Source organism: Bos grunniens, chromosome 11, assembly GCF_055505025.1.
Source record: "Bos grunniens cultivar Pamir isolate PY7600 chromosome 11, Bosgru_T2T1.0, whole genome shotgun sequence".
Taxonomy (NCBI): Eukaryota; Metazoa; Chordata; class Mammalia; order Artiodactyla; family Bovidae; genus Bos; species Bos grunniens.
Window position 1 is genome coordinate 100,374,550 of NC_141175.1, and position 27,541 is coordinate 100,402,090.

At 43.1% G+C, this 27,541-nt stretch overlaps 1 protein-coding gene across 6 annotated transcripts; it reads right to left on the minus strand.

Annotated features, from left to right (window-relative positions):
- IL1RL1 (interleukin 1 receptor like 1) lies at positions 1-27,026 on the minus strand. Of its 6 annotated transcripts, none has more exons than XM_086327785.1 (12): positions 26,765-27,026; positions 19,937-19,976; positions 19,480-19,649; positions 18,168-18,378; positions 16,380-16,554; positions 16,124-16,286; positions 14,632-14,703; positions 12,147-12,288; positions 11,910-12,049; positions 7,261-7,407; positions 5,806-5,973; positions 1-1,433 (listed from the first exon to the last, which is right to left on the minus strand). In XM_086327785.1, exons 3-12 carry the CDS (start codon positions 19,538-19,540, stop codon positions 1,048-1,050), a joined length of 1,665 nt encoding a protein of 554 aa, XP_086183911.1. In that variant the 5' UTR covers positions 19,541-19,649; positions 19,937-19,976; positions 26,765-27,026; the 3' UTR covers positions 1-1,047. The 6 variants fall into 6 exon arrangements, with proteins under 6 accessions (XP_086183911.1, XP_086183912.1, XP_086183909.1 ...); XM_086327786.1 differs by having other exon boundaries at positions 19,920-19,976; XM_086327783.1 differs by lacking the exon at positions 26,765-27,026 and adding an exon at positions 20,545-20,628.
- Positions 27,027-27,541: the final 515 nt, after the last annotated feature.

Below are 27,541 nucleotides of genomic sequence, written 5' to 3' on the forward strand. Positions count from 1 at the left end.
TGCATTTCTCGTGCACTTTATTTCTATTATTATTACATCAGCTCCACCACAGAGCATCAGGCATTAGATCCCAGAGATTGGGGACCTCTGCTTAAGAGGACATAGAATGAAATCCACATTGCAAGAACATGTCTTAACAAGTTGTCACTATTTCATGAACTCTTACTCTGGTCTAAATACTTCTATTTCTCATTTGATTAGCACAGAAAAACAAGGAGTTTTGGTATGATTATTCTCATTTCTCTCATATGAAATAAATTTTAGAATCAAAACCAACAAATATAATGACAACTGGATAATTGAGTAAGGTACACCAACAAAATCGGCAATATTGAGATGATAAAAATTAAGCATCTGGTTGAATAAACTTGAACATGTTCTGGCAGAGTGAGGAAGATTTAATACCAGTGTTCCGCTAGAGATGATCTGAGTATTCTTTAAGATTACATGAAAATTTAATTCTAAAACTTTCAAAATATGTTCAAATTATGTAATATAGACAAGGGATAAAGAGACAGAGAATGAGAGAGTGAGAGAGAGGAAGAGTATAGCTGCTGCTGCTGCTAAGTCACTTCAGTCCTGTCCGACTCTTCACGACCCCATAGACTGCAGCCCACCAAGCTCCCCCGTCCCTGGGATTCTCCAGGCAAGAACACTGGAGTGGGTTGCCATTTCCTTCTCCAATGCATGAAAGTGAAACGAGAAAGTGAAGTCGCCCAGTCGTGCCCGACTCTAGCGACCCCATGGGCTGCAGCCCACCAGGCTCCTGTAGCTAGAAGATGCTAAACCACAATGAAGAAGGACTAGCCAAGGGAGATGGAATGTGAGGTTAAGAGTCAGGGAGCTTGAGGCTGAAAATCTCTGGGCATTTTGCACGCACCCGGAATCAGGGAAACGGAAGTAAAGTTAGAGCATGAAGCCTGAGGTCTGAAATCCCTCTGCTATAGTCCTATTTCTGGAGCTCAGCGTCTGGTACAGCAGCGTGACCCAGTTAGGAGAAATACGGCTCCACAACACGGGATGCATTCGCCATCAAAGCAACCACTGCTACCCCTGGGCACTCAAGGATGCCAAGCTTGGAGTTTTCCTGGGGAGTCGGCTTGGCACCTGTGGCATGTGGTACCTTACGTGTTTCCAGAACTTGGAATTCAGGGACCGCTTGTTGGCCATGTGGTCCTCCCTCCACTTGATGGTCCCCTGCACTTTGATGAGATGCTTAAGGGAGTCCTGGAGCTCCTCAAACTGCAGGCCACCAGGCGGGCACAGAGCCTCCATTTCAATGAGGATGGCCTTGGAGTCCTGATGAATGAGGGCGCTGTGCAAGGCGATCTCCCGCTCATAGGTGAACTCCTTGCTGTGCATGATCTCGGGAGTGAGGATGAAGAGGTGCCGCCTGCTCATCCTGATGCTGCTTTCCACTGCGCTGGCTACATCTAGTGATAAAAGACACGGCGGAGGAGGTAAGAACCCGCACACAGCTGTCACCGCGTGAGTGCCAAGCCCTCTCCTCTCCCAGGCAGAGCAGTCGAGAGTTCTTTAGATCAAGGGGAGCCTACAGTTACATAGCAGGAGACTTGGAATTCAGGTTCATTGTCCACACGTTGCGGCTTCCCTGGTAGCCCAACCCATGAAGAACCCGTCTGCAATTTGGGAGACCTCGGTTCAATCCTGATTCGGGAAGATCCCCTGGAGAAGGGAACAACTACCCGCTCCAGTATTCTTGCCTGGAGAATTCCATGGACAGAGGAATTATCTACACATTATCTTCCTAGAATATTAGTTTACATACTGCAAAAGGACTTAGAATTGTTAAAATTTTTAAAATTTTAATTGGAGGAAAATTGCTTTATAATGTTGTGTTAGTTTCTGCTGTACAACATGAATCACCCATCAGTTCAGTTCAGTCGCTCAGTCGTGTCCGACTCTGTGACCCCATGAATCAAAGCACTCTAGGCCTCCCTGTCCATCACCATCTCCCAGAGTTCACTCAGACTCATGTCCATCGAGTTGGTGATGCCATCCAGCCATCTCATCCTCTGTCATCCCCTTCTCCTCTTGCCCCCAATCCCTCCCAGCATCAGAGTCTTTTCCAATGAGTCAACTCTTCGCATGAGGTGGCCAAAGTACTGCAGTTTCAGCTTTAGCCTCATTCCTTCCAAAGAACACCCAGGGCTGATCTCCTTCAGAATGGACTAGTTGGATCCCCTTGCAGTCCAAGGGACTCTCAAGAGTCTTCTCCAACACCACAGTTCAAAAGCATCAATTCTTCGGTGCTCAGCTTTCTTCACAGTCCTACTCTCACATCCATACATGACCACTGGAAAAAACCATAGCCTTGACTAGACAGACCTTTGTTGGCAAAGTAATGTCTCTGCTTTTCAATATTCTATCTAGGTTGGTCATAACTTTTCTTCCAAGGAGTAAGCATCTTTTAATTTCATGGCTGCAGTCACCATCTGCAGTGATTTTGGAGCCCCCAAAAATAAAGTCTGACACTGTTTCCACTGTTTCCCCATCTATTTCCCATGAAGTGATGGGACCAGATGCCATGATCTTCGTTTTCTGAATGTTGAGCTTTAAGCCAACTTTCTCACTCTCCTCTTTCACTTTCATCAAAAGGCTTTTTAGTTCCTCTTCACTTTCTGCCATAAGGGTGGTGTCATCTGCATATCTGAGCTATTAGTATACACATATCCCGTCCGTCTTGACTTCCCTGGTGGCTCAGACGGTAAAGCGTCTGCCTACAATGTGGAGACCTGGGTTTGATTCCTGGGTGGGGAAGATCCTCTGGAGAAGGAAATGGCATCCCAATCCAGTACTCTTGCCTGGAAAATCCCATGGGAGGAGCCTGGTAGGCTACAGTCCATGGGGTCACTAAGGGTCAGACACAACTGAGCAACTTTACTTCACTTTATCCATCTTGAGCTTCCCTCCCACCCCTGCTTCATCCCACTCTCTAGGTCATCACAGGGCACCCAACTAAGTCCCCCGTGCTGCGTACAGCAGCTTCCCACGAGCGACCTATTTTATACATTGTAATGTATATACTTCCGTGCTACTCTCACTCTGACTTAGAATTTTAACTCTCTTGTTGAAGAGCGCAAACTCAGGAACCTTTGCTTCTCTGAACTGACTCAAGTCTCTAGGAAGTCTTGGATCCACTTTGCTCACCACCCCCCAACCCCCAGTAGTCTCTTTTTTAGAAGGTAATTTGATTGAAACTAGGAAAATTTTAAGGAAGATGAGATCTGTTTGTCAAGTCACTGTTTATGGACCATCAACTCTATGGTGATTTCCCTTAACTTCTGGGTGGACTGAAAACATGTAAAACATGCAGCTGTCAAAGCAAGAGAGAAGAGAGTGATGAAGGAAGCACATCCATGAAAAAAAAAAAAAAAAGTCCAGAGATTCTTAGAGAGCAGGGGCCAAAGACTGCCAGTCCACAGGGTTGGAAGCAGGAAATCAGTGTCGAATGGTGCCAGCCAGAGCCCTTGTGTCAGTAGATCCTAACAGAAATCTCAGAATACTTGAAAGCACGGAGAAGAGAGAGTTTAATGAAAGGTCAGCTTATAAAAGATGTGGGCGGAGCCAAGGGAAATCAATGAGAGATGCTCAGACCTCCACAACTGGTAAAATCAGAGAGTGACAGTCACCCTCCAGGTGTGAAGGGTGGGAACGGTTATGGAGCCCAAGCTGTGTACCTGGAGGACCAGCCAACAGCAGCCAGTGCTCAGCAGGGAGAAGCACAGCTTCCCCTTCCCCGGAGGGGACCAGGGATACACCCTGCCCTCTGAGCCCCTGCCTGTGCCTCCCGTTGGCCTAGCCTGGTGTGAAGCAGATGATGCCTTCCATAAAGATCAGTCATCAGGCCACTGGATGGAGTAGGGGGTGCAGAGTGGGCTTGAAAGAGCCGATGGCGGGTAACCGTCATGAGAAGAAATGCACTGCATGGCCCAGTTATGAAATCATTCTAAGGGAAAAGTGAATTTTGGTGTTGGTTTTTAATTTATTTTAGTTGAGGTGAGATCAGAGGACATGGACTTCCCAGGTGGTGCTAGTGGTAAAGAATCTGCCTGCCAATGCAGGAAACAGAGACGTGGGTTCCATCCCTGGTCAGGAAGATCCCCTGGAGAAGGGAATGGCAACCCACTCCAGTATTCTTGCCTGGAGAATTCCATGGACAGAGGAGCCTGGAGGGCTACAGTCCATGGGGTCCACAAATAGCCAATGGGGAGAGCTGGAGGAAGAAGGGCACCTCGGGAGAGATGTGGGTTACATCCTCCTGAATTGTATACTCTACAGTTCTCGCAAGCTGGTACTAGGCCATTAACAGTACCTGAATATTTCAGGATGAATCAGATTCACCTGTGATGTGTTCATTTCTTTTTAAAATTATTTATTTATTTATTTCAATTGGAGGCTAATTACTTTACGATATTGTGGTGGGTTTTGCCATACACTGACATGGATCAGCCATGGGTGTATCCACCATGTGTCCCCCATTCTGAACCCCACTCCCACCTCCCTCCCTGTCCGTTCCCTCTGGGTTGTCCCAGTGCACTGGTTTTGGGTGCCCTGTTTCATGCATCCAACTTGGACTGGTGATCTAGTTCACATACAGCAATATACATGTTTCAGTGCTGTTCTCTCAAATCATCCCACCCTCGCCTTCTCCCACAGAGTCCAAAAGTCTGTTCTTTAGATCAGTGTCTCTTTTGCTGTCTCACATATAGGCATTTGAATCCCTTTTTGGTAGGAATGCCAGTTGAAACTCACAGTCTATGAAACATACCCTGCCTGGTTCATGTTCCAAATGCTTCCTGGTCCCTGAGGAATTCGAGAAGCATTAGAAGGAGGGTTTCCAAAGTGTCTTCATTCAGGACCCTGTCCACCTGGGGGTAGCTACAGGAAAGAGGAAATTAACACATCCCCTCCCTGAGGCTGGCCATTCTAAATAAAGTGGTACTCCTTGCCCGCCCCTGCCCCCAAAAAAAGAGGGTCCCTAAGGTAGTACTTGACATAAATATGGAGAGAAAGAAGAAACACTACTGAAATGCTAGAGTTGTGACCCAGCTGTCAAAAGCATGTGAAATTGACGAGGAGTATTAAGAAACAGAAGACAATTCCATCTGTTCTTGTGAGGACATACATTTGCAAATGTTTCTTCAGTGTCAGGAAAATTATAAAAACTTTGAGTCCTTTCAAATATGTTAGCCAGTGCCTCTGGATAGGAGAATGTAATTCTTTGGATGTTAAGTCTTCTTTCAGATCTAGACAGACTTCAGAGATGTCAGTTCTCCTAGTGGCGGACCTGGGCAGGTGGATGTGCTCAGTTGCTCAGTCATGTCCAACTCTTTGTGACCCCAAGAACTGTAGCCCACCAGGCTCCTCTGTCCATGTGATTTCCCAGGCAAGAATACTGGAGTGGGCTGCCTTTCCCTCTTTCAGGGGATCTTCCCGACTCAGATCGAACTTGTGTCTCCTGTATCTCCTGCATTGGCAGGTAGACTCTTTACCACTGTGCCACCAGGGAAGCCCGAAGTAGAGGCTGGGCCCTGCCAGATCCACAAACAAGGATGTCTTACCCTGTCTTCACATCACTGCCACTCCTGTGAAGACCTCAGGATCAGAGTGGTGATGGGGAGAGGAGAAGAAAAGAAGAAGTACTTCCTTCTTCTGGAGAAATATTTAAAAGTTCTGGTCCTAAGACCTGGAATAATGATTGCAACTCCTGATCCAAGAGCTCATCACTTAGCTTTCTAAGGAATGAGAGTTTCTGTCTCTGATGGTTGTGGATAAGTTTACCTTGTCCAGGAAGCAGGTCTCTCCCATAGATGCATAAGTTGTAACCACATTTATTTTCAAGAACGTCGGGCAGAATCTGGTGAACAAAGTACTCCACAGAGCTGGCCCCCTCTGGACTGTTTTTGCAGCTTCGTGGATAGATCACATAAGCATCATAGATCTTCCCATCTGAACATGAGAACAAGGAACACAACATTATTAACTGGTCCTTAAAAAATTCTCATTTTACTCTTGATAGACATTTCTCGGGGAGAGTTTTAGGATTATTGGTGAATATACCACAGCCCCTCAAATACTCTAGAATCTGGAGAGGATGACAACAATCTACCATCCCCAAAATGTCATCAGAAAGTGACTTCCCAGGTGGCACAGTGGTAAAGGATAAACCTGCCAATGGAGGAGACGCAAGAGATTCGTCTTGGGTTCGGTCCCTGGATTGGGAAGACGCCCTGGAGCAGGAAGTGACAATTCACTCCAGTATTTTTCCCTGGGAAATCCCATGGACAGTGGAGCCTGGCGGGCTACAGTCCATGGGGTCACAAAGAGTCAGACACGACTCAGCACACTCAGTCATCAGGAAACCAGTCTTGGTCCCACATTCTCCTTTTTACCGTCTTAGACTTGAACTGAGTTCAAGCTGAACTTGAACAGAGTTCAGGTTGTTCACACTGAACACAGACAAGTGCCTGACCAGTTTAGTTCAAACCATATTGTCCTGTTTGATTAATAATATATTAATAAGTATTTATAGTCACAGATAAGGGATTTTTTGCTGTGCCAGGCAGATCTAAGTTTTAGTTTTTCTTTTCCCCATGGGGAAGTGAAAATGCTAAAAGGTAGTTCATGGTGGCAAGGGAGGAGAAATGTTTAAGGGGTCTGAATTTCTCACAAATCAAACAATTAGCTCTAGTTGAGTGACTCTATGGAAAATCTAAATTTTATCTGCCTCCAAATGAAAGAACAGTGTTCATATTTAGCAGGGATAACTGCTTCCTTTCATGTGTATACATATGTAGGGAGGTAAGACTCTTTATGGAACAGGGTTTCTGGTAAAAATACACCTACAATCTGATGGACCTTTCTAACATGTTCACCTCTGGAAAAGAGGAACAATTTTATAAATGTTTGACTTCCATAAAGTTTTACTGGTACATATTTCCCCAAATGCCCTTTCTGGGCTGGGATCAGATTCTGTTATTGAGGAATTTGTAAGAACAGCAGTTCTACTGGGGAGAAAATTGGAGCTGTTTAGGTGAATATCAGAACCACAAGGAATGACCAGACAGGATGAAGAGTGTCCTCTGAGTACTCAAAAAGATTTATTGATAATACGCTAATAATAAGCAAAAGAAAATGTAAGTTTAGTAGCATAACTATTAAGAGATTATTAGATAAGCAAACAACAGCCATTATAGAACCTTTTCCATTAAAGAAAATTTGAAACTTGCCACTTACCGTTCCTAGTTTCGGAAGGTCTAACTATGTCTCTCCAGAACAGAATAATCTCAATCCAGAACACTTTTAGAATTATCACCAAGGCATTGATTAGTAATAATAATAGGGTAAATCCTGCAAGCATGTAGTAGGTACTTTGTTGATCCACTATTCAAAAGGTGGGGGAGGAGAAACATGATTATTATTATTTCTAAAACAGGAGAAAATAAAAACACACGTGGGTACTGGCATCCATTGGGAGGACAAGAGATTCACACAAGGACTGCCTACGTGGAATTCTCATGGCTGTTTCAAGAATCAGTAAATTAATGGTTATTGAGCCTCCACTCTGTGCAAGGTACCAGGCTAGGCATTGTAGGGGATTTTCAAAGCATAAGAGATACAGCTGTTGTTCTCGCTCAGTCATATCTGACTCTACGCCCCCATGGACTGCAGCATGCCAGGCTTGTCTGTCCTTCCCCATCTCCTGGAGTTTGCTCAAACTCATGTCCATTGAATCAGTGATCCCACCCAGCCATCTCATCCTCTGTCGTCCCCTTCTTCTCCTGCCTTCAGTCTTCCCCAGCATCAGGGTCTTTTCAATATAAAACATGTAGAGACACGTGTAAACTTAGCTAAGACAGAAAGTGAAAGACTCAGTTTTAGCTAACAGAGGTTTTAGGAAGGCGTGCCCACAGTGTACTGGACTAGCAGTTGGAGACTTCCTGCAGAATGAGGTCCCTGGAGGTCTCCAAGTAAGACTCGGAGAGTTTCAAAGGAAAAAATGCACTCCTGGCATGCAAGGATGCTGTGATTCCAAGGGCAGAGATGGGAGTGTGTTTTCTGAGGAAGACAGATAATCTAATTCGGGGAATTGCTGGAATACATGATTGGAAAGCTGGATCCAGGCCTAGGTTCTGATCAGACTGGAGAGTCCAGCAAAAGCATTTTGTCTCTATCCTGGTTGTGGGAACCACTGAAGAGTGTTGAGTGGTTCCTTAATAATAAAGGTGGTTTTCAAGCAAGATTAGTCTGATGGTATGGAAGTTTTGTTTCCGTGGCCAATAGATCCTCGGAGTAGAATGAGAGGGAAGTTTCTGCAGTATGGGAGGGGCCAGATCCGTGTAATAAGGAGAAAAGAGTGGACAAGCTTGGCATTGGTGGCACTAGGGAGAAATAATCAGCAGGTCTTAGAGACTTACCACATCTGGGGTTGGTGAAAGCAACGGGAGAAACAAGAACTTTGTAACTCTCTAATGAGTGTTTGATAAAGTCAAATTACTGGGTTTTAGGTCCTAAATCGGAGAAGGCAATGGCACCCCACTCCAGTACTTTTGCCTGGAAAATCCCGTGGATGGAGGAGCCTGGTGGGCTGTAGTCCATGGGTCGCTAGAGTCGGACACGACTGAGCGACTTCACTTTCACTTTTCGCTTTCCTGCATTGGAGAAGGAAATGGCAACCCACTCCAGTGTTCTTGCTTGGAGAATCCCAGGGACGGGGAAGCCTGGTGGGCTGCGGTCTATGGGGCTGCACAGAGTCGGACAGGACTGAAGCGACTTAGCAGCAGTAGCAGCAGCAGCAGGTCCTAAACACATCATTATTTCCCTTTTGTTGAACATTTTTTAGCCACTGCTGCACTTTTACCCTTACTCGTTGCTTCACAACATATATATGCAAGACGGTCCCCATCTGGACTGTATCAGATACATACAAACTGAATGTAAGGACTGTGCTCATCAATAGTAATTTTGGCTGTTGTAAGTCTACTTCTCTCTTTAAAATAGTTAACCATCCTATCTTACAAATAGTCCCACTTAAAGATAAATTTGAGGAGACTCAAATGAGATTTGGCTGGATAATTCCCTTTTCATTTGCATCTGATCTCAAGACATAGGCTCCCAGTTTTGCAAAGAAAATCACTGGTCCAGATTTGCAAACTCCTTCATTAGTTCATCAGCTCCCTGACTATCTAGCAGTATGAAATCAAGAATTACCAAGGTGGGGAATTCCCTGACACTCCAGTGGCTAGGACTCTGCATGTCCACTTCAGGGGGCACAGGTTTGATTCCTGGTCAGGGAATTAAGATCCCACATGCCTAATGGCACAACCAAATTAAAAAAAAAAACTTTTTAATAAAAAAAATGTAAAAATAATGACTAAAGTGAGCTGATTCAAAACTGAAAATTGGCCGTGGGCCTGGTGTCTGTGTTGTCATCAGTTTAAATGATAAATATTCCCTAAGTAAATTTTTTCAACATGATTCCTCTCCAGGTCACTTTTTCTAAAAATAATATTTGGACAAGAGCTGGGAATTCCAATTTCTTGCACAATATTTATACATGTGACTGGTTTACAAGCAGAGAGAAGTTAATTGAAGACATTTAGAGAAGTTGAAGTTCAGTATCTTCCTAAATGTTACTTTACAAATGCATAAATAATCCTTAAATGTGATGCCTAACACTGAATATTTTCCGTAAGTGTTTATAAACAGGAAAAGCTGTGTCTGAATCCTGGCTCGTAAAACTGCACAATTAGTCAACCTCTCTTTGTTTCAATTTCCTCATTTATAAAAGTAGACAATAGTAATAATAACTGCATTATGGATTTTTGATAAAACAAATGAAAAATTATATGAAAAATAATGACTGGTCCTCATATTTAGAGAACAATGAATAAATGTTTATTATTATTAGTATTCCCTGATGGGTCAGACAGTAAAAAATCTGCTTGCAATGTAGGAAACCTGGATCGATCCCTGGATTGGGAAGATCCCCTGGAGAAGGGAATGGCAACCCACTCCAGGATTCTTGCCTGGAGAATGCTATGGACAAAGGAGCCTGGCGGGCTACAGTCCTTGGGGTCACAAAGAGTTGGACACAACTGAATGCACGCATTATTATTATTAATAGTAGTAGTATCAAATGTTGAATATTTAATCATATGGGGACATAGGCTTTTTAAGTTTTCATTTTTAAAATTCAGGACAGTGTGTAATTTCTTTTACTGTATGATTAGAAACAAAGGAATTGATTATGACCATTAAAAGCAGTTGCAACAATTTTTGTTTAATTTACACAGTTGTTGAGACAGTATAATCGTGTTGATTTGAAGAAAAGCAGGTGAAAGTCAGCATATAAAGATGAATTAGAAGAAACAAAATCACATGTATGCAGAACATGAGAACAATTCCAGCTGGGAGCTCTAGAGGGGTGGGATGGGGGCGGGGATGGGAGAGAGATCCAAGGTGGGAGATATATGTATGCACATAGCTGATTCACTTGGTCGAACAGCAGAAACGAACACAAAAAAAGCAATTACATTCCAATCAAAAAAAAAAAAAGAAAACAATTCCAATACACAGGAACCTAGAGAACATTCATAAAACGACAATGTGAGCACAGACAGCAGTGGGATAAGGACGCCGTGGCAGAGTTGGGGTCGGGTGGCTTTCCCGTTCCTGTGGGGTCTTCTGTGCCCACCAACACCACAAATGTCAGCATAAAATGACATCTCATCAGGGTCAACACATCCTGAGATGACATGGATATATGTATGTATATATAACTAGCAGAATCCTGACAACCCATGGAGCATGATAGCATTTAAAATCATCTGCAGTAGTCATGGCTCCATTGTTTTACAAAAACTTACAAATCAGTGGTTCATGTTGAATTCAAACAAGAAAATCCCAAGGACCACTTCAGGCAAAGACTAAATAACCCTATCAAATTAGTTAAATTTTCCCATCTCTCCCAATCAAGTTGTGCTGCTGTGGGTTTATCCAAATTAATCTGGACTGTACCTCGCTTGGACTTCCCTGGTGTCTCAGATGGTAAAGAATCCACCTGCAATGCGGGAGACCTGGGTTCGGTCCCTGAGTTGGGAAGATCCCTTGGAGGAGGGCATGGCAACCCACTCTAGTGTTCTTGCCTGGAGAATTCCCATGGACAGAGGAGCCTGGTGGAGCTACAGTCCATGGGGTCACAAAGAGTCCGACACAACTGAGCGCCTAAGCACAGCACAGTACCCCACTTACCGGTATAAACTGAGAGTTGAACTCTCCCTGTGACTATATGACAAACACATTAAATAATTTCTACATCATCACACATGGAGTAACAAGAAAAGATATCAGAATTTTCCCTGCACCCTTTGTTACACTGGACTAAATGCTTCATCTAACCAGGGGAGTGTCTTTACTTGGATGTGCAAACAAGTGAGAGAATCAACAGGTGTTCAGGAAGGAAGTGTTTGTGAAACTATTTTTTGCTGCCATCATTGTGCACAGTCGTACACGGAGGGAGTGGAAGAAAGGTGCACTCACTCCCAGGGAGAAGGAGTGTGTCCTTACTGACTGGTTTAACGGTGTCTGAGTGTGCTGATCATAAAAAGCACGGTGACAGTTCAATCGCTTCCTTTCTGTCTTGAATTCTGTCTCTCTACACAATATATATCTGTCTGTATATACAATGTGTATATGTGTAATGCCTACACCCAGGACAAATCTTTTCTCCTCCTGCCTTCTTCAATTTGTGAGATGGAGCATTTTGTTGTCTTGATGGATTTCCCTGCAACCGCACACCAACACACTGTTCTCTAAGAATAGGATTTCAGCTTACAGTTGATACAGCAAACTCAAGTGACTGGAGTCTCAGAAACACGCCTTACTTGGATTTTTCCTCCTTAGTGTTACAGTGTGCGTGATGAAGCCGTGGAAATTCATGGCCAGACAGTCGTACTTCGATGTCAAATCCTCTTCTTTTACATCCTCTATTTTTAAAACGGTGTTTCGGCAAGTCAGCTCATCGCTAGGATTAAAAGGCAGTCTGTTACTTTCAGCGCTTACTGTACAGTTGCAAACCATGTGGGAAGGTAGGGGCTGCTTTAACTGCCGTTTAAAAATACCTTTGCGTTTGCTCCTGCACCACTTCTATTCTCGTTTCACCAAAGTTCTTGACCTCACTTCCGTTCACCCGCCAGAAGGCCTCAGCCATGACCTGAGGGCCTTTCCCAAAGCAAGCCAAGCACGTTATGTTTATTGGTTTTCCTAGATAAGAAGGAAAGAAACTCATCCATAAAATTCTGTTCAAATGGGATTTAATTTAATGTGAAAAAAAATCACTGAACATCCTCTGTGTGCCACGAAAGAAAAGTGAAATTGTTACTCAGTCACATCTGACTCTTTTTGACCCCATGGACTGCAGCCTGCCAGGCTGCTCTGTCCAAGGAACTTTCCAGGCAAGAATACTGGAGTGAGCTGCCACTCCCTTCTCCAGGGATCTTCCTGACCCGGGAAGCCAGTCCTCATGTCCTGCACTGCAGGCAGATGCATGGCTATAAATGTATCCCCGTTTCCCTTCCTCATCGGCAGCACCTTCTTCTTTCTCTGCCCTCCCTTCGCCTCCTCCTCTCCTCTCCCAGCTTCTTCATTGCACTCACAGGTCAGGGTAAAGGTCAGCCCCCTCCCCCCTCTCCTTTCTCCCCTGCTCTGCAGCAGAAACTAAAGAGGTTTCACCAATGCCACATTATAATCTAAGATTTCCCTTTACTATACATTGAAATTTATTTTTTTTTAAATTGGAGTATAGCTGTTTAAAAAAAAAATGGGATATAGTTGTTTGGGGTTTCCCAGGTGGCTCAGTGGTAAAGAATCCTCCTGCCAATGCAGGAGACACAGGTTCGATCCCTGGGTTGGGAAGATCCCCTGGTGAAGGGAATGGCAACCCACTCCAGTATTCTTGCCTAGGAGATCCCATGGACAGAGGAGCCTGGCGGGCTACAGTTCATGGGGTTGAAAAGAGTGGGACACGACTGAGCGACTGAGCACACAGAGTTGCTTTACAATGTTGTGTTCCTGCTGTGCAACAACACGGATTAGCTGTATGTACACACATATGCCCTCTCTCTCGGACATCCATCCCACCCCACTCCACCCCTCTCCATCCCAATCTTCTAGGTCGTCACAGAGCACCACGCTGAGCTCCCTGCCCTGTACAGCAGGTTCCCACTAGCCATCTGTCTCACACGGCAGTGTATATATGTCAGTCCCAATCTCCCAGTTCATTCCACCACTCCCACCATTTCCACACATCCATTCTGTACATCTGCGTCTCTATTCCTGCTCTGAAATAGGTTCACCTGCCCCATTTGTCTAGATTCCACATATATACATTAATATACAATATTTGTTTTTCTCTTTCTGACTTTTTTCACTCACTGTGGGGACTATTACTCAGCCATAAAAAGGAATGAAATTGGGTCATTTGCAATTTCTTTTTAATGGCTGTCTTCCACTCCTTTCTCATCCTACCAAATACCCCTCCTCTCCCTGTTATTACCTTTATAGGTAAAACCATTTCACCTGACTCAGCTACAATTCCACGATTTCTAACTATTCCACTATTTCTAATCTTCTGACAAGAGCCTCTCTACTCTCCCTCCTGTTAATCGAGACTTCCTCCTTCAGAGGAAAGACTTAAGGGCTGTTTCCTGCCTTAGGACAGTGCATTCAGCTGTCCCCTACTGAGTTCGTAATTCCTGGGTCAAGAATTAGGCATCCAGGGACTTCCCTGGTGGTCCAGTGGTTAAGAATTGTCCTTCCAATGCAGGGGGTGTGAGGTGAATCCCTGTTTGGGAAGCTAAAAGATCCCATATGCCTCACAGCCGTAAAGCCAAAATGTAAGACAGAAGCAATACTGTAACAAATTCAGGAAAGACTTTAAAAATACGAAAAAAACAAACAAGAGGCATCTGAAGAGAGAAAAGGAGTTTAGAGTCTCCCAGGAGATGACAACGGTATAAACACACAATTGGAACACAAGGTACTCTAGCGTTCTAATAGAAAGGTGGGGCTTCCCAGGTGCCTAGTGGTAAAGAACCTGCCTGCCAGTGCAGATGTAAGAGATGTGGGTTGCAAGTTGGATCCCTGGGTTGGGAAGATTCCCTGGAGGAAGCATGGCAACCCACTCCAGTATTCTTGCCTGGAAAATCCCATGAAGAGAGGAGCCTGGCAGGCTACAGTCCATAGCGTCGCAAAGAGTGGGACATGACTGCAGTGACTTAGCACACAGCACACACTGATCCGTCTAAGCCTAACCATCCATAAACATTAAGTGGGACAATATCTACCTCCTGGACAGAAGCAAGAGGGAAATGAGGCAGCACAGGTGAAAGTACCAAAAAACAAAAAGCAAAGCAGAGCACAGTACAAATGTGAGTGCTGTATATGGTGGTGAGCACATATCCCTAATTTTAGAAAGTGCCTAAGGTGGGTGTTTGCAAGTATATCTCATTTAATCCTCAAGACCTACTATGGAGATAGCCTGACCCCTGGGTCACATGGAAGGATTTTCCAGGCAAAAATTTTACAGTATTCTTATAGTTTTCTTACCAATTTCCACTTCCTTTATTTCGTTTTGTGGAGGCGCTTTAATTACAGGAGGCAAAGAAAAGCCCTTCTCCTCTGAAATTAAAGACAAAGACAGAATTTCAATATTTGGAGAGCATTGAATAGTCGTCAATACAAAGGTTGTATTTTCTTATTTCTAACCTATTTCACAGTGATATTTCTCAAATTTTTCGATAGTGATCCATGGCAAGAAATACACATGTATACACATACACCCCCCCCAACACACACACACAAATGAAACCAAAACAGTCAAGAAATACCTTTCTGTTATTAGCTATGGTTTTTTTTATATACATATTTTCTCTTCTCTCTTTTTTATTGTTAAAACAAATACTATGCAAACCATTAAATGAATTGCATAATGTAGCAATTGCCAGAAAACCTCGATTCCATAGAATAGGCATAACGCTACAGGGAGGATTTCCAAAGACCCGTGAAAGTGATAAACACGTCAGTCTACACTTCTGCTCGCAACCTTCCACCTATGTGGCTTGCCATATCAGAAAGTCCAAATTCCTGCTTAGACATGGTAAAAATATTCTCAAAGTTTCTGTAAATAGAGAGAAGCCTATTTAATCTCTGATATAACTAACTGAATGAGAAGTTAGTTCTAATGGAGCACGCATGCATTCCTGTACCCCTTGATTCTCACTTATCTCAGAATGCTGTGATTAAGGACCTCCGTGGGGTTTGATGTTGAACACTGAGAGATGCAAGCACAAATGCGGTCCAGTGCTGCTCATTTTACAGGGGCGGAGCCCTGGAAAACTCCAGACAAAACTCCTGTCCACTATGGTTCTGCCCAAAGAAATGTGCCAGGCATATAGGTTTCATCTATACCCATAGATCAAGCTGTGCTGAGGAGACCCCAGCTCTTTGTAGATCGGGCATGTTTGATTGTGAGGCCTTTCCCCTGATGGATTTTTATAGAATGTAAGGTAAACTTAAAAATTAGAATTAAATGGCCACCTAAGGTGGTAGATGATGATGAAAGCCTTGCAAATCAAGATTGAAAACCACCCAATAATATCTATGCATCTCTTTATAAAGTTTCTCATTATACTTCTAATCCAGTTAGTTATATCAGAGAGTAAATAGATCTTGCTCTATTTACAGAAACTCTGACAAGACATTGGGAGAAAGAGAGTTAATCTTGCTCTTCAAATAGTTGAGTTGCAGTTCAAAAAAAGTTAGGTGATTGCATTACCTTTGAAAAATTAAAACATAGAGGAGAGAGCAGATGTGGCTTTGGATTCATAGTGTAATTTCGCCCCCTCCCCCAAATGTCTTAAAACATGATGGTGTATAATTTAGAAAATCTCCTTGCATCATATTAGAGGATGTGTAAGAAAAGGTGAGGCAGGAGGAAGCTCAAGGAGGAGGATAAAATACAGGCAAATCAACAAGAAGGACACGATTTCTCTCACTTTATCTTTTTTCGATATTGCCCTTGTTACATTCAGTAGCTTACCAGTAACTGTGAATGATTTGGTTGCTGTTACAATATATTTGACTCCATATTCGTTGTGTATAAATTTACATGTATAATGACCAGTATCCTTGTTGGTTGCATCGTCAATCAGCAAGAACGACTTGTGTACCAGGTACCTTGGTCCTTGGAGAACTTCACAGTTCTGAAATGAAAGGTTCCAGTCCACTTTTAGTAATTCTTTCTTACCTATTTTGATTGTGTATTTTCATCTATTTCCCGGCAAGTTTCTTTTTACCTTAAACCACTCAACAGGCTGTGTCCAATTGTAGCGGTTAATTGTAGGACAAAATATTAGGGAATTTTTTTCTGATCCAGATGTCGTTGAATATATCAGATAATCTGGAATATTGCAATCTGGTTGTTTTTCAAAAATGGTGACATTCACATATCCAGTCTTATTGGAGGTAGGACTATTAAAATAAAATAAGCAATTTTTAAAAAGTCACTTAGCATTATGCAATAATTTAATCCAACTCTAACTTTTACTTAATATTATTTAGCATTATGAAATGACTTAATCCAACTCTTAATCTGGCAAGAATACTGGAGTGGATTGCCATTTCCTTCTCTAGAGGATCTTCCCAACCCAGGGATCAAACCTGCGTCTCTTGCATTGGCTCGCAGGTTGTTTACCACTGAGCCTCCAGGGAAGCCTAATCCGACTCTAATTTTTACTTAATATTAGCAGCAGCAGCAGCAGCAGCAGCAGCATTATGAAATGACTTACTCTGACTCTAACTTTTACTGAATACTAACACTATGAAATAATTCAACTCTAATGTTTCTTCCTAAAACAATTGATACACAGTAGTTCTTATTTTAAAATAGTCATTAAAATCTAAAGTTTTAATTGCTTTTTTGGTTACATTTTAAATAAAATATAACCCCTTGTAGCTGCTGTTCAGTTGTTCAGTCGTGTCCAGCTCTTTGCAATCCCATGGACTGTAGCCCATCAGATTCCTCTACCCATTGGGTCCTCCAGGCAAGAATGCTGGAGCAGGTTACCACTTCCTTCTCCAGCAGATCTTCCTGGATGAACCCACATCTCCTGTATTGGCAGGCAGATTCTTTACCACTGAGCCACCAGCGAAGCTTAAAGCATAACCTCTGCTGTAGCCTTAAAAAGGACTCCCTCACCATTTCTCTATATACTGTATGTGCTATGACACCAACCCCTGATATAATAATGAAAATAATTAGTATCTATTAAGAGTTTTCTATATACCATTTATGGTGATAATATTACCTCATTTTGTGCTCATAACAGGCTCTGAAGTGGGTTCTGTTATCATGTGTATTTGACAGATGAGGTAACAGTGAAGGAGAAGCAACTTAACAACAGCACACAGATAAGCAGTGAGGACCGTGGATTCAAAACTAGCACCATCTGACCTCAGAGCCCAGGCACCGAGCTAGAGCGATTTGCCTTTGGACATAGTTGGTCTCATAGCTTATATTTACCAAACAGGCACACAACATTTATGAGACAACATTTGTGACAACCGCATGTAGAGTAATGCACTCGGGCTTGCCCCTCAGGTGGAAGGCCCAGGTGACCACCCTTTTACATTCATCACAAGCCTAACCTTTTTATACTGGATTGTTCTTGTTTGGAACTCAAAGTGAGTGATTGCTCTCAGTTTCTCAGCCACTAGAACAACCTGGTCTTTTTCTAATTGGGCTATAAGTTAAGCCCTGCAATTATACATACAAATAGCTTACCAGGGACTTCCCTGGTGGGCCAGTGGTTAAGACTCTGTGAGTCCATTGCAGAGGGGAACATCCCTAACAGAGCTCAATCCCTGTTCGGGGAACTAAAATACTGCATGCTTTGCAGTGCCTCCAAGTAATAATGACAAATAGTTCACCACCACCTGAACTTCACCATGAAGACATTTCTAGAAGTGCTTTTTATTCAGATTACTTCATACATATGACTGTTCGAGAGGTCTAGAAAGGGAAGAGAAGTGAGGCAGCTCAGAATATCAGCTGTTAAAGACGAAGGAGCAGGCCTGGACAATACCGTCTGACAATGCAGGTATAAAATCCCGAGTCGCTGACTTTGGCTGGGAGGAACTTGAGATGCTTCCCTGAGGCAACTATCCGATTTCCTCTCTGGGTAGAAATACTTTTGTTGGTCTTTGAGTAATACCAGTCCACAGGGTATGGATATTTTTCTTGTCTGGAACATGTCACAATTAAAGCCTCATTTTCCAGGCCCAAAAATGGTCTGCCTGCAAATTAAAAACAAACAAACAAACACATAAATTTCTTGAAGTGATCATATGAAAAGATTACGATTTTGGTATTCTAAATATCCCCTTCTAAGCTTCCCCAGCAGTATGGTGGTAAAGAACCTGCCTGCCAATGCAGGAGACTCAGGTTCCATCCCTGGATCAGGAAGATCCCCTGGAGTAGGAAATGGCAACTTGCTCCAATATTCTTGACTGGGAAATCTCTTGGACAGAGGAGCCTGGCAGGCTAGAATCTATGGGGTCGCAAAGAGTCGGACATGACTTAGTGATTAAACAATAGCAAGATTAAATTGAGAAAGCTGTCATACTTTGTGACACTTTGAGAAAGAATAAGTAAATCGTCTAAGCTCTTTTATGAAATATTCTAATGGGTACACTGGAGAAGGAAACGGCAATCCATTCCAGTATTCTTGCCTGGAAAAGTCCATGGACAGAGGAACCTGACAGGCTACAGTCCGCGGGCTTGCAGAGTTGGACACAACTGAGCGACTAACAATGGGTACGTACATTAGTGCTTTAACCTGGACCTTAATCTTCCACATTGCTCCAAAGAAACCGCAGCCAAGTCCACCTACACAAAGCATGTTGTCGAGTCAACAAACGCTGCCCATACTTCTACGTGCAGGCATCATGTTACATTTTGATGTATTTGAATGCATTAAATCAAAATGATGCTGTATTTGTTATAAAAAATTTATCCCCATAAAGGGGACAAATGAAGAGCTGCTGATGAAGAATAACTCTAAGGACTTTCCTGGTGGCGCAGTGGATAAGAATCCCCCTGCTAAAGCAGAGGACACACGTTCAATCCCTGGTCTGGTAATATCCCACATGCTGCAGGGCAACCCACAATGGAGAGAAGCCCCTGGTCGCTGCAACTATAAAAAGCCTGTTTGCAGCAACAAGGACCCAGAACAAGCAAAAATTAATAATAAATGAATTTTTAAAAAAGAATAACTGTAGAACATAAATGAACTCTCCACATTGCCATTCAGTTAGAGCAATTGGATAGCAAGGCACATGTTCTTGGAATTACTTAATTAAAATTGTTTTAAATCTTAGTTCAAAAGCAATACTTACTAAACCTAGCTGATGTGGAAGGTATGAGAGCTGTTAGAATTACCGAGACCCAAAGTCTCATTCTGTTTCTCAAGTGAGAGCAGGTGCTGAGAACCGATTCTCAAGATGATTCAGGTCGAGTCTGAGACATCCAATGGCAAAGCTCCCACCTAGGAGATTGATGATATTCCCTAAGACAGATAGTTGCAAAGAACTGTCAGTATCTCTACCAAAAAAATGAATCATTCGAAATCACAAGCAAGCAATTATCCAATTAAAAATAAATTAATTTAAAAACCAATTATTATCCAATTAAAAATAATTTTTAAAATTCTCAAGCAAAATATTTACAGCCATGATTTTGACTTGCTTAATACCCCTGCCCCCTGCAAGGAGGAGTCATCCTTAGCAGATCTTTAGTATATGAGCTAACTTCAGACACACATCATTGAATACTAGACCTTGGGGCCATGCAGACCTGATGTTGGCCGTCCTGTTTCACTGTCTCATGATTGAAGCTAAATTAAGAGGAAAGAAAATAAGTTTCTATTAAAAAAAAAATCATAAAAGTCAAGTGACCCTAGACAACACAATATTATAAATGCTGACATAAAACCACAAACATCCACACAAGCTGGCAATTGGCTGTGCGTTCACATGACCCCCTTCTTCCCCCAAGAACACAGGCAAGCTCTCATCCCATATTTCCTAAGGATTATGAGAAAGAGATGGCTAAAACGGTCATCAAATTATTGCCCTAGACACCATTCCAAACCCTCAAAAACATGTCTCTCACCCTGTTTGTCCCCAAGATCCACCAAAGGCTTTCTAAGATGAGTTAAAGGTCTATGAAAAACAATTACATTTTTTTTCTTTCAACAAAAGGATAACAGCTATATTTTTTTTCTTAAAGAGTTGAGGAAAGATGGAACCAATAAAGAAACCAACAAATATAGGATGACTACAATAACCCTTAATATATTTCCGGATAGCACATTTCCTCTACACATGAATTGTTGGTACTTTTCTCATTACATGTATGGAAACGTTTTTACTACGAACTTTAGTTAAGTAAAGGATGCTTACCCTAAGTGAAGGGCAGAAGGAAAGAACTTCAAGTCAGTGACTGAGCTGTGAAGATCTTCCAGTTCTTGTGGCTTCTTCCTTACCGACTCCCCACAAGCACAAATTCCCTCTTTTATTTGAAAGGGGAGATAAGAGACATCCTTCCACACACCCACTCCACCCACCCTAAAATTTCATCTTGAGCCAAAATCCATGACTCGTTCAAAAGTGCCGGTTTACTTATACCAAGAACTCTTGACCCTGATATATAAATATTTAAGGACAACAGAATAATCATTTGGAAGAAGTAATCAGATCTTATCCCGTTTTAGCATCAGTTACTCAAGCTAATGCTTGGTGTTTGTGGCTCCAATATTATTACAATTTGAGTTCCAAATGATCTGGAAATCCGGGAACCCTATGACTACCCATCCAGATACTCCTTGATACTTTATTTGACAGACTCTAGAGAGGAAGGCTCAGCAACTTTGGTGCTGAGAGAGTTTCGAAAGCAAATGGGGACAAGAGATAAAAAGTAAACAGACTCCAAGGGGTTTTGCAAATGTACTGTTTAAGATCCAGAACTAACATAGTCTCATCCAAACACGGATTCCAGATTCTCAGATTCAAGTCCCTACAGGGCTCTTAGACGGGAAAGGCAAGTTTTTCTAAGGAGTTCATAGAAACAGAGGGAAGTCATTAGACTGTCTAACAGGGAAACATGGAAAACTGTCAGCCTCAACTTTTGGGTTCCATGTCAAACAAATGTTAGCTGCAAATTTGCCTTTAGCTCCACATAGCTGGTGTAACTCAGTCATGAGTAAATTTGACTAACTTAAAACTCACCACATCCCAGAAGGATTCTGGGACTGATTCCAGACCAGCACAGTAATAAATAACCAAAGCTAAGCCTTCTCAGGAACTCACTGTATGTCACTTACTCTGGGGAGCTAGCTCCGCCCCTGGCAAAGGTCATGAGGAAGGAGGCTTGGCATACGCAAAGGCGGGATCAAGCCTCAGGAGTCTCCCTGGAAATTCTCGAGCAATCTACCCCCAAAACCAGAGTCTGCCTACTTTCTGCTTTGTGCTTTCACCTACACCTCTGACTTTACGGGGGGCTGTCCCCCACTACCTCTCTCTGAAAAAAGAGTTAGCTTACAGCTCCAGTTAATAATTCCTGGGTGTGACAGTGTTTCAACCTACAAACTCCCTTGGAAGTCCTCTAGCCTGCCTGAATAGGTTTTTTCGGCCACATGTGATTGCTCAGAGCCTCCAAACTGTGAGAGGCATGAGATGTTCTAAACTGTCTAAATACAGATTCCTTTGAGCAGTTAAAAGATTGATTAGAAATTGTATTGGTGAAGGGATTTTCACTTGTTGGGCCAATGTTTGCTGCTAAGTTTCCATATCCCTTACCTGCTGTGTCCCTGGCAGTGTATTGATTAATATAATTGGTGTAAATAGTAGCTTTAATGTTTGTAACCTGGGACCCTTGAATTAATTCTTTTTCTTGTTATAGCCCACCACACCTTTGCTCTGTAGGAATGCAACTTTATCTAATGCTTTTTGGAGGCTGGCGCCTGACTTTAGAATAATCACCTTTAGAGAAAAAGGCCTCCGGGCCAGAAGATGATGCAAATCACCTAAACTTTTGCATATGATAAGTTTGCAGGAAGAAAGCCTGGCTTACTGCAGGACTCTACCCCTTCCCCCATTATCCTCTATGCATAACTTAAGGTATAAAAACTACTTTGGAAAATAAAGTGCGGGGCCTTGTTCACTGAAACTTGGTCTCACCATGTCGTTCTTTCTCTTACCTTCTGGCTGAATTATTCAGCCTCTTTTCTCCACTGAATTTCCTCACTGAGCTATCCTCATTCTATTACTCTTTATATCCTTAATTACGTTTAATTAAGCAATTGTTTCCTGATCCTCGCCGACGCCGTCCCCGCTTCGAATTCCCTGGATCCACCGGGGCTGGAGCCCGGCAACATACGGTTCTCAATGGCTTACATGTATTAGCACCTTCATTCTCACCACCGCCCAGTGACACAAGCACTGTTATTATTACAGCTGTTCTACAGACAAGGACACTGAGACACCAAGTGATAGCTGCTCAGTCGTGTCCTACGCTTTGTAACCTCGCAGACTGTAGCCCACCAGGCTTCTCTGTCCATGGTATTATCCAGGCAAGAATACTGGAGTAGGTTGCTATTCCCTTATCCAGGGGATCTTCCCAACCCAGGGCTCAAACCTGGGTCTCTGGCCCTGCAGGGAGATTCTTTACCGTCTGATCCACCAGGGAAGCCTTGAGACATCAAGAAGGTAAGCCAATGGTACAAGTTATGTTATGCTAAGAGATGGAGCCAGAATTTGAACCCAAGCAGGTTGGCTCCAAAGGCTAGATTCCTAACCACTATATTATTTTGCTATGATATGATGAAGGTTGAAAGAGCAGGTGCTGCCCAAAAAACGTTCCAGTGGATTTTGGGAGCTAGTTGACAACACCACCACTTCTCGCCCTTCTCCCCTGTGGCTGGCAATGTTTCTGAGGCAGGCATCTCCTTCTGCACCAATATCAGTCATGCGGTCTCAGAGGGAGAGATGAAAAGTCTTGTCACTGCTGGGAGATTCACCACAAGATGCTGGCATTACTTCAAGGAATTAGATCTGCTTATCGCTATGCTTGACTTAGTTGTTAAGATCATGTGGGCTTTGGCACTGAGAATCTGCTCCACAGAATCAGGAGCAGGCAAGCTTGGAACAGTGCCCAGAACACTGTAACCTCTAGGTAACATTTTGACAAACAAAATAAAACTACCTTAAACATGCTTACATTTGAATACAAACTTACATTTTGTATCCTAAAACATCTTAAATTTTTAAATTAAGTTTAGGCATTTATTCATTCAGACTAGGCCATGGTTATCTTGGTTTCCTAGTTTTCAATAAGGCTTCAGTTAGAGTTTTAATAGCATACCCATGATATCTTGCAGAAGCATTTAATAAAGTCTAGCTATTGTGATAAATAAAAGCTATCACTATAAAATAATTCAATTATTCAACATTTAAGTCATTGCATTGAAAGTACAATATTGCATAGTACTTATCAGCAGCAGCATTCAAATTTTACAGATTAAAATAAAAACCCAAGGATGAGACTGGTTAAATAATTTGACCAAGCTCACACAGTTGTGGCTGGGGTTGAAACCAGACTTGCTGAACCTCAAAGACACGTCTTTTTTTCCCCCTAATCTTAACTGAAAAGAGAGGTTACAGTGATAAATCTTTCCTTCTTATGATTGAGACAGGGAGATGAAATAAAATAAATAGCCCTAATTTCCTTTAAGCCCATTTTCTATACAGAACTAAGCAATTTTGGCCTCTAACTACTATGATACCATCCAGTGTAAAAGTATAGTAGTTTATAATAACTTAGCAAGACAACACATGAAAGGCAAGGGCTTCCAATAAATAACTAAATCCAAGATACTGAGCAGCCATGAATTCTGCCAAGTTAAGCAGAAATCTTCCAATGCCTGCTGACTGCAAGGGCAGATTACCCTCTTTTTAAGAATTCTCAGAATTACTCTTCATTTTCAGAATTTATCTAAACTAATCTGGCCATAGGGGGCTTCCCAGGTGATGCTTGTGGTAACGAACCTGCCTGCCAATGCAGGAGTCTTGGGTTCTATTCCTAGGTCAAGGAAGATCCCCTGGAGGAGGGTTTGGCAACCATGCCAGTATTCTTGCCTAGAGAATCCCATGGACAGAGGAGCCTGGCGGGCTATGGTCCATAGTGTCACAAAGAGTCGGACATGACTGGAGCAATTTAGCACGAAATTTGGCCATATATTTTTTCTCCTAATTACTAAGGTGGAGCCTGGACATGAGACAGAGTTTGGAGTGAGAATCCCTCAGTATGGGACATATACAACCAGGCAAACCTCTTAGACATACAGCTGGAGATGTCAAGGCATCAATGAGCTATTTGCTGCTGAAGTTCAGGGAACACATGTAGGTTAGAGACCTACATCCAGATATATATATATAAATTTGGGATCCATGAGTATATAGATGAAATTAAACCCACCAGGCTGGAGGAGATCTTCCAGAGTGCAAGCAGATAGACCTTGAAGCTACACAAGAGAAAAGCTGCTCGCCTTCCCTGGAAAACTCCCCTGGAGAGAGGTATTCATCCTTCCTTCACAGACCAGTTTGAACCTCTGTGTGTAAATCACTGCAGAAGTGTTGAGGATTTTGCTCTTGTTGTTAGTCGCTGAGTCGTGTCTGTCTCTTGGAGACCCCATGGACTGTAACCCACCAGGCTCCTCTGTCCGTGAGTTTCTCCAGGCAAGAATACTGGAGTGGTTTGCCATTTCCTTCTCCTGGGTATCTTCCTGACCCTGGGATTGAACCCGGTTTCCTGCATTGGCAGGTGGATTCTTTACCACTGAGCCACTTGGGAAGCCCCATTTTTCTCCATACTTGCAAAAAACTGGAAAGTGTAGAAGGGCAAGCAGAGAAATACAGACCCTCATAATCATAGGACAAATATTTTGAAGGACGTAGATGAAGAGTTCTCCTACTGGAAAAGCAAGAATCTGAAAACCAAAGACATCCCCGAGCTTTTTGAGTTACTGGTCCACATATCCAAATGTGGAAGGGTCAAGCTCCTCACCTACACATCCTGTTCAAGAGCAGAGAGAACTCTCCTTCCTGTTGGGGATTCTGTGATTCAAATCAGCAGCCACCGTGGGCCACCAGTAGGGCACAGAGGTGAAGATTCCCAAAGTAGGAAAAGTAAAAAAATAATGATGACGATGAGGGCTGACATTATTAAGCATTTGATATTAGCTAAGTGGTGGTTTAGTTACTAAGTCTTGTGACTCCATAGACTGTAGACTGCCAGGCTCCTCTGTCCATGAGATTTCCTGGGCAAGAATACTGGAGTGGGTTGTCATTTCCTTCTCCAGGGGATCTTCCTGACCCAGGGATCAAACCCAGCTCTCCTGCATTGCAGGCGGATTCTTTACTGACTGAGTCACCTATGACTTTACACCCATTTCATCTTTAGACACCACCCTCTGAGCCTGACGTTAGTACTAATATGCTGGCTTTATAAGTGAACAGTACGAGAATTAAAGAGGTTAGGTGAATAGTCTAGAGTCATGAGTAAGAGCAGGGATTAAATGTGGTTCTGTGGGTGTCGGAGCTTTCTCTCATATACTGTATACAGACTAGCAGGAATGTCATGACAAGGTCCATATTGAGACTTTGGGGGCAGTGACACATGAATGTCATTGAATACGGCACATGAGTATACATAGCTCCCTCTTCTCCACACCTGACACACAGTGGGTGCAGCTTTAGGGGCCAGCTCTGCCACATTTGACCCTGCACGCTTTGTTGAGAGCCTTCAGAGAGGAGAGGAATGGAGCCATCAACCAGAGGTCCCCATGCCAGACATGGGTTTGAGTCAGTTATTCCTCCCTACCCACCACTCCCCTCAAAAGACAGGCCCCCAGCAGCCCTCCTCCTGAAACACATCACTCTCTTTTTTTCCATCCTATTTCCTTCCCCCTTTCCACACACTACATTCCTCTCCCCTGCCCCCCCAACCCCTACTGAGGAGCTCGTTTCTTCCCAAGATTTTTTCCCTTATCCACCATCTGAACAGATTCCATTTCTGAATTTCAGCGGATTCCAGCAAGAACAATTCTGGAATATGAGCACTCTGCATGCACTTTATACCACAAGACCCCCTCCCAAACCCACCCTCCTCCATTTCTTTTCCAGTACAGCAGGCCAATGGGCTTCCCATTTGGTGCTAGCTGTAAAGAACCCGCCCGCCAATGCAGGCAATGTAAGAGATGTGGGTTCGATCCTTGGGTCAGGAAGATCCCCTGGAGGAGGGCATAGCAACCCAATCCTGTATTCTTTCCTGGAGAATCCCATGGACAGAGGAGCCTGGCAGGCTACAGTCCATAACACATCACAAAGAGTCAGATATGACTGAAGCGACTTAGCACACACATGAGGCCGAAGTTCCATGTAATACAAACAAGACTTTAAGGGACTTCATCACTCTGTACCTTGGTTTTCCCACTGGTAAGACTACCTTTTTCATAAACAGAAAATCAAGGGCAATGATTATTTTCAACCTAAATTTTTGTGTTCAAATTCCATTCCCTTTGAGATCAAAGCATTTTTGAAAAGCGCTGCAAGGAAAAACACTTACCATCTGGCTAGTGAGCTCTTTCTTCCCCAACTTCCTACCAGCAGAGTTTGCTAACTCGAAAGACCAGTTCTCTAACAGCTCTGTGCTACATAGGATAGCCACACTCCTTTTGAAGCCTTCCATTGTCCTTATCAGTTAAGAGACAGGAACCAGGTTGCTGATGAGAGCTCTGTTAACAAATATTGACTTCAGTTTGCACCATGTTCTCTGTTTGAAAGATCTCTGATGAGCTGCACTTTCCACTGCAACGGTAGCTCTGCAGATGGTCACATTTCCTCTTAGTTCTGTTTTACCTTCCTTGTGGGGAACTTTTTCAGCAAAACCTCCTGACTTAATCTAGGTGGCAGGTCACTCGGTGCCCTTACAGTGAGTTGGCAGCTGAAACTATGGCTCTAAGAACCACAGTGTACATTTCTGCAGGAGGTTTTACTGTTGATGACACAATGTCTATGTTTTGAAAACTCTGATATGATTGGGTGCCTAAGCGTGAACTAGGCTCTGTGCGCAGGGATCTCTGCACATGCTGACCCCTGCGCTCCTCAGAGGCTTAGTGGACGCTCAGAGGGGCTGATCAATTACCTTACTCAGGGCAACAGCCAAAATCAAAAGCCTCTGTAACTGGACTCTTTCCATGAGAATTCCGAATAAACTGACTTTAATCATCTATGTGATTTTATTATTGTTATTCTATATTTCTGGCTGTGCTGGGTCTTTATTGCTAATTGGGCATTTCTCTAGCTGCGGTGAGCAGGGGCTGCTCTCTAGTTCACGCTCAGG

What these genes read in the sequence shown, in the direction of transcription:
- IL1RL1 (XM_086327785.1), bottom strand. Translation starts at nt 19,540, where the DNA reads ATGAGACTTTGGGTCTCGGTAATTCTAACAGCTCTCATACCTTCCACA. An exon ending in TATACCTGCATTGTCAGACG is followed by an intron (nt 16,555 to 18,167) that starts GTATTGTCCAGG and finishes TTATTTTAATAG; the next exon opens with TCCTACCTCCAATAAGACTG. An exon ending in AGCCTGTTGAGTGGTTTAAG is followed by an intron (nt 16,287 to 16,379) that starts GTAAAAAGAAAC and finishes CTTTCATTTCAG; the next exon opens with AACTGTGAAGTTCTCCAAGG.